General features: G+C 36.5%; 1 protein-coding gene across 1 annotated transcript; it reads right to left on the reverse strand.

Annotated features, from left to right (window-relative positions):
* Positions 1–8,155: 8,155 nt before the first annotated feature.
* Positions 8,156–9,156, reverse strand: LOC141521964 (olfactory receptor 11G2-like). Its single transcript, XM_074234996.1, has one exon. The coding sequence runs from the start codon at positions 9,140–9,142 to the stop codon at positions 8,156–8,158; it is 987 nt and encodes a 328-aa protein (XP_074091097.1). The 5' UTR covers positions 9,143–9,156.
* Between the last annotated feature and the right edge of the window lie 576 nt (positions 9,157–9,732).

Consider the following 9,732-nt stretch of genomic DNA (forward strand, 5'->3'; position numbering starts at 1 on the left):
AGCTCCTGAGACTGTCCAGGTGGCGGTTCGTTAGAAGAGCCTGTGTTCCCACAGTTATCTAATCATTTTACATATTTAAGTGTATATATAGACATACATTTGTCTAATATATTTATGTAAAATATATTATCCAATGAAATCCTGGTGTCTTTTGTTTTTGTTTATTTGGTCTAGCTGTGTCTTAGTGGGGCTAATGTTATAGAAACATCATTAAAAGGAAGGAAGAAAAAATGCAAGCACTTTTAGTGAATTTTTTTTTCAATTCATTACTGGTTCATATGGTACCTGGCACATACTTCTACTTATTAAATATTTGCTGAATGAATCAATAAAATTAGTCCAACTATGGGTGTTGTCCTATAAATCTCAGTTTCTTTATGCATTTATTTTAGCCTAATGTTTTAATTCCTTCTGATGAAGGCTAAAATGATGAGGTGTGGTCTACTTTTGGGTCTGAGAATGTGTGAACAAATTCATGAAAGACTGATTCTTAACCCAGAAGTATTTAAGGACATAAAGGTTTATTATTTGTTACTGTGGTTAGCGGAAGTTAAGAGAGAGAAAATAAAGCAGGAAAGGCAGTTGGAAGTGACTGATCCCCTGAGAGGATTAGCAGCAGCTGCAGGTGATAAGTAGCATAAAGAGGGAGAGCAACATAAAGAAGAAAAATTAGGGACACTTACAAGATATTTGCAACTAGGCTTATAACACTAACTAGCAGCCATCAAATGGTAAAATTCATAGGGAAAGAGTAGAATAAAGAAATTTGGGACAGTTGCAAAGCTATACTTGCAACTGGGCTGATAACAGCAGCCTCTTCGAGGGTAGAGGCAGGATTTATATATGGGAGAAGTATATGATATACATGTTGGGAAAGGGGTAAGGGAGAAATTAGGGGAAGGAGTTGAAGCTATTGTTATTATCTGTTATCAATGACTCAATTATAAATACTTAGTACAGAATGATTAAAATGGCTTTTATTAGTTTCTTTGCAAAGAACGACCAGTAAGAGAAGGCAGTAAATTATGACAATGTCCAGTCTTATATGCAATTTGAAAGACTTTTTCCTCCCCTTTATGCCTATCATTGGTCAGGGTTATAATCTAATTGGTACATTCACCCCTATATTGGTCAGGGTTATTTCTTTTGTTTTATACTCACTCTCCTGAGTCTTCTTCTCAGCCTTGTTTGCTGTATCTTTTTCCAGATTATGCTTGCCAGCCATGAGTATGCCATCAGGTACTGATGTAGATCTTTTCTTCTTCCTTTATACTATTTAATTTAGGCATCTCATTATTTCCCATGGATTTTATTATCATCTATAGACTAATGATTTCCAAATCTACTTATCTAGCCCTAACATTTATGCTGACCTCCATTCTTGAATCTCCAACTGGATATTGGACATCTTTAATTACAGAGAATTGGGCGGTGGTGTCCCAAATTACTCAAAGATAAGGGCTCATTCTTAAGTGAAGACATGACTGACCCCAAGGTATAAAAGCTAGCATTTTTTATTCATAGGCCTGCAAAGTTCATCACAGATCTGCAAAGCACAAGCAGTTCAGATTAAACCTCATCTGGAGAGACAACAAGTCACTTGAGGACAGATTGAATAACAAAATTTGAGGAAAGAATGCTTGAGGGAAATGGAGAAAGGAAAGGGAAATGGCTAGGCTTAGACCCAAGCAAGTCCAGAATTGACAGGGAAATGAGCCAAACTTTTATAGTCTTGCCCACTTCCTGTACAGGGAGAGAGTCAGGGGAAAAAGGGGGTTAAAGGGTGACCTCCCTTCTATGTGACTGTGGGGTTAGGTAACTACTTTGGAAGACTGAGAGGTAGGAAACTGGAGGAAGGGTAAAGGGATGGACTAAGGTTGCTCTTATCTTGGTGAACTTAGATTTAACAGTGGAGTTACATTGAATAATTGGAGGGAATTTATATCTGAGAGGGGCTTATACTGAACAGTCTGGGTCAGAGGAAGCCCTCAGAAAGTATCAAACAGGCACAAATAATATTTTCATAATACTAAAAAACTAGATATTTCTCCTTTAACATCTTGAACAGGATATACTGTAGACATCTTAATCTCAACACTTCTAAAATTGAACTCATTAATTCCCTTTAAATTCTTCAACCTTCCAAAATTACCTATTACTATTCAGGGTTCCACCATCTTCCCAGGTTCCTACGTTCACAATCTAAATGTCATTCTCAACTCCTCATTATCTCTCATCCCTGCCCATCCCAATATGTTTCCAAGGTCAATTGATTTCACCTTTGTAACATCTCTTGAAATATGACTCTTTCTGATACTTCTACTGCTTTGGTGCTAGACCTCAGTTTTTCATAAGGCAAAAAGCCTGTTGGCTATACTGGCCTCCTTGTTGTCTCTTGAACCAGACATTACATCTCTCAGTTCTGGGCATTAATATTGTCCTTTCTCATCTTTGACCCCTGGCTTCTCTGACTTTCTCCAAGTTCCACCTAAAATTGAACTTCTATAGGAAACTTTTCCCAATGCTCCTTAATTCTGGTGTCTTCCTTTTTATTAAATCTCATTTATCCTGTATATAGCTTGTTTGAACAGTTGTTAGACATTGGATTTAATTGAGACAGGGCTGTGCAAAGCCTCCCTCCCTCCTACTGAGCCATCTGGGTCCAGTGGCAAGATTTAGATCAGGACAACTGAAAAGGTACCTTTTCCCACTTCCCCCTTTCCTTCTTATTCTACACTCCCTCCCCCATGCAATGGTAGATCTTAGCCTTTTAAAGCTAGGGTCTTTTCCAGGTCTCATTCTGACTGTGGAAATGCCCATTACAGTTATTAAGGCTAGGTAAGAAATGAGGCAAAGACTGTCTATTTTATCTAGTCCTCCCTTCCCCCCAACCCCCCAAGGCAGAGAGACACTTAGGGTTTCTGGCTAAAATAGAAACAATTGCTATTTACATTCACTCTGAACCACTGGAACCCAAACTATGACTGAAAGAGGCTTGGTCTTAGACCTAATTGTTGGTCAATGTATGAGAGCCCAGAGTGATTTAGGTTTAAGAAAGTGTCCTTAAAAAAGCTGTAAATCCCAAGGATCTTCCTTGTTTTCAGCAATCAGAATTTGTATTTCTTTGGACAGAGTTGCATAGTAGAAAGAGCACTGAATCTGAACTCAGGAAGACCAAAATTAAACTCTGACCTCAGATTAGCTGTGTGACACTGGACAAATAATCTTTGTCTGTTTCCAGTTCACCATCTGTAAAATGAGCATGGATTCCAATAAGGATAAAAATTAGATGATATTTCTAAAGTACTTTGCAAAACTTAAAATATAACTGAAATGCTAGCTTGTATTATTGTTGTATGGTATTATTATTACATGCTAGTGCATAACATCATGCCTTACACAATATTTATGACTAAAAAAATGCTTGTTAATGACCAAGAACAAGTTTTTCTCTTCTAACCATAGGAACTGGTTATTTATACACATAGGATTTAAGACTGGTCATTGACCTTAGCAATTTTTTGGTCCCAATTCTTTCTTAATAGACAAGGTAATTGAGGCCCAGAGTTGTAAAATGACTAGTTTAGAATCCCCAGAAAAGAACAAAGCTGAGATTCTACCCTAGTTCCTTTAAATTCTGAACTACAGCTTATCTATTATATCATACAGTCTTATATATTCATAAGTACCATATTTCACAATTGTGAAAGGAGCTATGAAATTGTCACTTTCTTACATGGTTTTAATTTTTAAAAATTTTCTAAAAACAGAACTTATCAAGCTACAAATACACAAAAAATTCAGGAAACATAAGGGACACAATAGTAAAATTTAATAATTGTATTTTATTTAATAGAACAAACATTTATTGCCTGCCTTCTATATGTGCATTACTGCATTAGGGAATGCAAAAACAAAACTCAACATAATGCTTATTGTTAAGAGCTTATGATAGAATAGTTGGATAAGATGTTTACATATCTAAGTTGAGACAAAGCAGAATATAAAAAAAGACAAAGGAGAAAGACAAAGAAGAAAAAAAACTGTTTCTTTTAAAAATAATCTGTTTTCTTATTTCTTACAACACAATAGTATGCCATCATAGTAATATACCACCATTCAGTCATTCATTGACAGATGGGCATACCCTTTAGTTTCCAGTTTGATACTATTACAAAAAGAGCTGCTATAAATATCTTTATATATATGGATCTTTTCTCTCTTTCTTTGGTTTCTGTATGAACTGATAGAGAGTAAAATGAACAGAATCAGAAAAATGATGGACCAAGTTATAAAAATGAGCATTTTTGAGGACTTTTATAATTGATGACAAATGAAATAAAGCAGAACTAGGAAGACAATTTATATAATAATAATATTGTAAAAAAAATTCAAGAGGACCAGTGATGAAACATGCTATTGATTACAGCAAAGTAATGAATTTAAGGATTTTATAAATGCACACACACATATATATATATATATACACACACACACACACATATATGTAAAGATACAGTAAGGGACTTTACCCCCTTGACTCTGCATGTCTGGTACAAGATCTTATTTTTCTTCCAATGAGGAGGGAGCGAAAAATAACTTTTCATTAATTTAAAAAAAAGAGAGGTGGGTAAAGGGGGGAGGTGCTAAAGATATGAAATATTACAAGCACTTTCAGATGAAGTCACTTAATTATTAATATTGCTTAAATTATTTTCTAAATTGTGAGACCTCACAAAGTAGCAATAATCTTAAATGTGATGTAAAACCAAAATTAAAGAAAATAAAAAGAAATCTATCAGAGTCCTAGAAGAAATTGAAATGGAAGATGCCACTTAAAGTTGGAAGGATTAGGAAACAGTGTATGGGAGAGTTTTCTTTTTTTTAAATTCATTTTTATTAAAGATATTATTTGAGTTTTACAATTTTCCCCCAGTTTTGCTTCCCTCCCCCCACCCCACCGCACAGATAGCACTCTGTCAGTGTATACTTTGTTTCCATGTTGTACCTTGATCCAAATTGGGTGTGATGAGAGAGAAATCATATCCTTAAAGAGAACAGAATTCTCAGAGGTAACAAGATCAGACAATAAGATATCTGGTTTTTTTTCCCTAAATTAAAGGGAATAGTCCTTGTACTTTGTTCAAACTCCACAGCTCCTTATCTGGATACAGATGGTACTCTCTTTTGCAGACAGCCCAAAATTGCTCCCAATTGTGGCACTGATGGAATGAGCAAGTCCTTCAAGGTTGAACATCACTCCCATGCTGCTGTTAGGGTGTACAGTGTTTTTCTGGTTCTGCTCATCTCACTCAGCATCAGTTCATGCAAATCCCTCCAGGTTTCCCTGAAATCCCATCCCTCCTGGTTTCTAATAGAACAATAGTGTTCCATGACATACATATACCACAGTTTGCTAAGCCATTCCCCAATTGAAGGACATTTACTGGATTTCCAATTCTTTGCCACCACAAACAGGGCTGCTATAAATATTTTTGTACAAGTAATGTTTTTACCCTTTTTCCTCATTTCTTCAGGGTATAGACCCAGTAGTGGTATTGCTGGGTCCAAGGGTATGTACATTTTTGTTGCCCTTTGGGCATAGTTCCAAATAGCTCTCCAGAAGGGTTGGAGGAGTTCACAGCTCCACCAACAGTGTAATAGTGTCCCAGATTTCCCACATCCCTTCCAACAATGATCATTATCCTTCCTGGTCATACTGGCCAATCTGAGAGGTGTGAGGTGATACCTCAGAGAAGCTTTAATTTGCATTTCTCTAATAATTAATGATTTAGAGCATTTTTTTCATATGGCTATGGATTACTTTGATCTCCTCATCTGTAAATTGCCTTTGCATATCCTTTGACCATTTGTCAATTGGGCAATGGCTTTTTGTTTTAAAAATATGACTCAGTTCTCTGTATATTTTAGAAATGAGTCCTTTGTCAGAATCATTAGTTGTAAAGATTGTTTCCCAATTTACTGCATTTCTTTTGATCTTGATTACATTGGTTTTATCTGTGCAAAAGCTTTTTAATTTAATGTAATCGAAATCATCTAATTGGTTTTTGGTGATGTTCTCCAAGTCTTCCTTAGTCATAAACTGTTCCCCTTTCCATAGATCTGACAGGTAGACTAGTTCTTGATCTTCTAATTTGCTTATAGTATTGTTTTTTATGTCTATGTCCTGTAACCATTTGGATCTTATCTTGGTAAAGGGTGTGAGGTGTTGGTCTAATCTAAGTTTCTTCCATACTAACTTCCAATTATATGGGAGAGTTTTCTGATCTTGACTTTTAAAGAGGAGAAGGCTTACAAAAAAGTGGAGAGCTAGAGAAAGTGTTTTCTAGGCATAAGGAATTGAACTTGGCAAGGTGAGATTGGGAAAGAGCTAGTGGTTTTGACTGAAACATAGCATGTAGAGAGGGAAATATTTGGAAAGGAGAAAAAATGTGGAAAGAAAATTTATGTTGCCAATATTATAGATTTAGAGATAGAAAGATAGAAGATTTTTTTAAGGTCACTGAAAAGGTGAATGAACTAGTACACTCTCTCTGGGATGTTAAAACTGCTCAGGATTTTATTATAGCAAATTATTACAAATATACAAGTTAAAACTCCTAGAAAAGTAGTAACCACTTCAAGAACAGGCTAGGTGAAGTTTGATTCAGAGTGAAAGAGAAGAGAAAGAGATAAAGAGAAAAAAGGGCAGGCACCCATGAGTATTGGCTTAGTCTGACCCCATGGCATGGAGGAAGCCCATGTGACCTAAGAAAGAGCATGAGAAAAACCCATCTTGCTAGAGTCAAAGAAGAAAAGAAGAAGGAAGAAAAAGAAGAAGGAGGAGGAGGAGGAGGAGGAAGAGGAGGAAAAAAGAGAAGAGGAGGAAAGGAGAGAGGAGGAGGAGGAGGAGGAGGAGGAGGAAGAAGAAGAAGAAGAAGAAGAAGAAGAAGAAGAAGAAGAAGAAGAAGAAGAAGAAGAAGAGGAAGAGAACAGAAAGGTTGGCACTTCCTGTTAAATACCTTTCTTCCATAGGTTGGACAAGGGGTGATGCTTGGGGAGTGGTCTTAAACCTTGGGCCAGGTATGTTCCAATGTCATTCTACATAGAGATCTCTTCCTGTCCGAAGGTTAAGTGGAAGAGAAAATGATGGACAAGATACAAAGCAACATGGTCTAGGGGAGACAGGATACAATCAACAGGGAGTCAATTTGCATCTCAGGAGCAAACATCCTTTCATGATTAACAAGATTTTTTTAAATTAATTTTTATTAAAGATATTATTTGAGTTTTACAATTTTCCCCCCAATCTTACTCACCCCCCCTCCCACCACGGAAAGCAATCTGTCAGTCTTTACTTTGTTTCCATGTTGTACCTTGATCCAAATTGGGTGTGATGAGAGAGAAATCATATCCTTACAGAAGAGACAAGAATTCTAAGAAGTAACAAGATCAGACAGTAAGATATGTTTTTTTCTAAATTAAAGGTTTTTAACAACATTAAAGTTACATTCATAATTCTCTACATCAGTTAGAGTTAAACTGTGGAGGATCATAAAGTCTTAGATGAAAGCATTGATTTTATAGGCAAGTTAGAGTCAATGAAACATTTTGGATAAGGGAGACATGATTCTATCTATTTATTTGGAAGATTATTTTGACAAATAAGTAGGGTGGATTGGAGAAGGGGAAGATGGGATTCAGGAAGATGTATTAGGAGACAATTATATTATTAAAATTGAGGTAATGAGTATAACAACAATGTGAATGAAAATCAAAGAACCAATGGGAGTGAGAGTGCCAATGATGAGTTGAAAGGGTTTGGGAACAGATTGAGAAGGCTAAGGGAAAGAATTATAATAGATGACTATAATATTTTGAACTTCTTTGCTGGACAAATAACCATTTTCCCATTATTGTGTGACCAATAAAACATGAAAATTGGAAAGGGTATATTTTTAGGGAAGATGATGAGTTCATATTGATCCATATTGGATTCATATCATGGTAGAGATGTCCAAAAAACCCACTGAAAATAAAGGACTGAATATATTTTTTTATATGTTGAACTTTTTCATTCTTGACCTTTTTACTTAAGATAGGTATTGCACATCTGTCTCAGACCCCAAGAATATCTTTTGTCAAGATATAATGTTTAGGTACTTAGGATTTTTCTCAGGGCATCCTTCATGTCCTTGTTCCTAAGGCTGTAAATCAGTGGATTTAAAAATGGGGTCACCACAGAATAAAAGAGTGTCACAATCTTCTGTGCTCCTGCTTCATGGCCTGATGTTGGTTTCACATACATCACCATAACAGAGCCATAGAACAGTGACACCACAGCCAAATGAGACCCACAGGTGGAGAAGGCTTTACGCCTACCTGCTGCTGATGGGACCCTCAACACAGCTCTCAGAACCATGGTATAGGTCCCCATGATGAAAAGAAAAGGAATAAATAATGGTAAAGAATTCACAATGGAGCAGGTAAATTCTATCAATGGAGCTCTGGTACAAGTGAGAGCTAATAATGGGCCTGGGTCACAGAGAAAATGGTCTATGGCTTTAGAACCACAGAAGGACAGCTGAGAGATAAGAATGATGGGAACCAGGAACCAGAGAAATCCAGTCACCCAACAGCTGACCACCAAGTTGATGCAAAGATGTCCTGTCATGATAGTGGGATAATGCAGAGGTCGGCAGATGGCCAGAAACCGATCAAATGCCATAACAGCCAGAAAGAAACATTCTGTACCACCTAATGAGAAGAAGAAGTAGAACTGGATGAAGCATCCAGAGAAGGAGATAGTCTTTGTATTAGAGAGAAAGTTGGCCAACATATTGGGTACAGTAGAGGTGACATACCAAATCTCTAGAAAGGAGAAGTTGGCTAAGAGGATGTACATGGGGCTGTGAAGTCGCTTGTTCCTATGAACAGCACAGATGATAGAACCATTTCCAAGAAGGGTCAGGATGTAGATGATCAAGAAAAATATGAAGAGGATGATCTGAATCTCTCTGCTACAGGGAAATCCAAGGAGGATGAAACCAGCGGTACTATTGGAGTGGTGGTTGGGGTTGAACATGTTCATTTGCCTGTAAGCTATAAAACAACTAGAGGTTACTGAATGAAAATCAATCATTTTTCCATTCTTTGAAAATCTTAAAAATAAATTTGAAAAATTCAATAAACATTTGCTAACTAATACTGAGTACAGAATACTGGAGAAATATAGAGCTTCATTATATTAAGGTCCCTGACCATTAGGAATTATTGTATAGCAAAGGAGCTATATATCAACAAATATTAATGTTGTCTTGTAATGACAAGGAACTGATAGGAAGTATGATTATTCCTAGCTGGAAGGAGAGACTGAAAAATAATGGGAGACTAGAGAATCGTTGGATCAGGGAAGCCTAGCCCAAAACTTCCTTTCTCTTCTGGTTTTCTACACACCTAAGGAGAAGAAGAAGAAGAACTTGATGAAGCATTTAGAGAAGGAGATGGTCTTCTATCTTTTCTGGACCTGAGTCCATGAGCTTCCATCTCCCATGATTCTTACAATTCCTCAAGATAGGAAGTCCTTCAAAATGAGAAAAATGCCCTATATTTTTTATCAGTCCACCTTGCCAATACAGAGTGCATATAATACAAAATATATGATAACTATCAGAGAGTGATAAAACAAAACTATCTTTTAGATAGGAAGGTATTTGTCATTAGGAATCAAGA

The sequence above is a fragment of the Macrotis lagotis genome, chromosome 4 (genome assembly GCF_037893015.1).
Source record: "Macrotis lagotis isolate mMagLag1 chromosome 4, bilby.v1.9.chrom.fasta, whole genome shotgun sequence".
Lineage (NCBI taxonomy): Eukaryota > Metazoa > Chordata > Mammalia > Peramelemorphia > Peramelidae > Macrotis > Macrotis lagotis.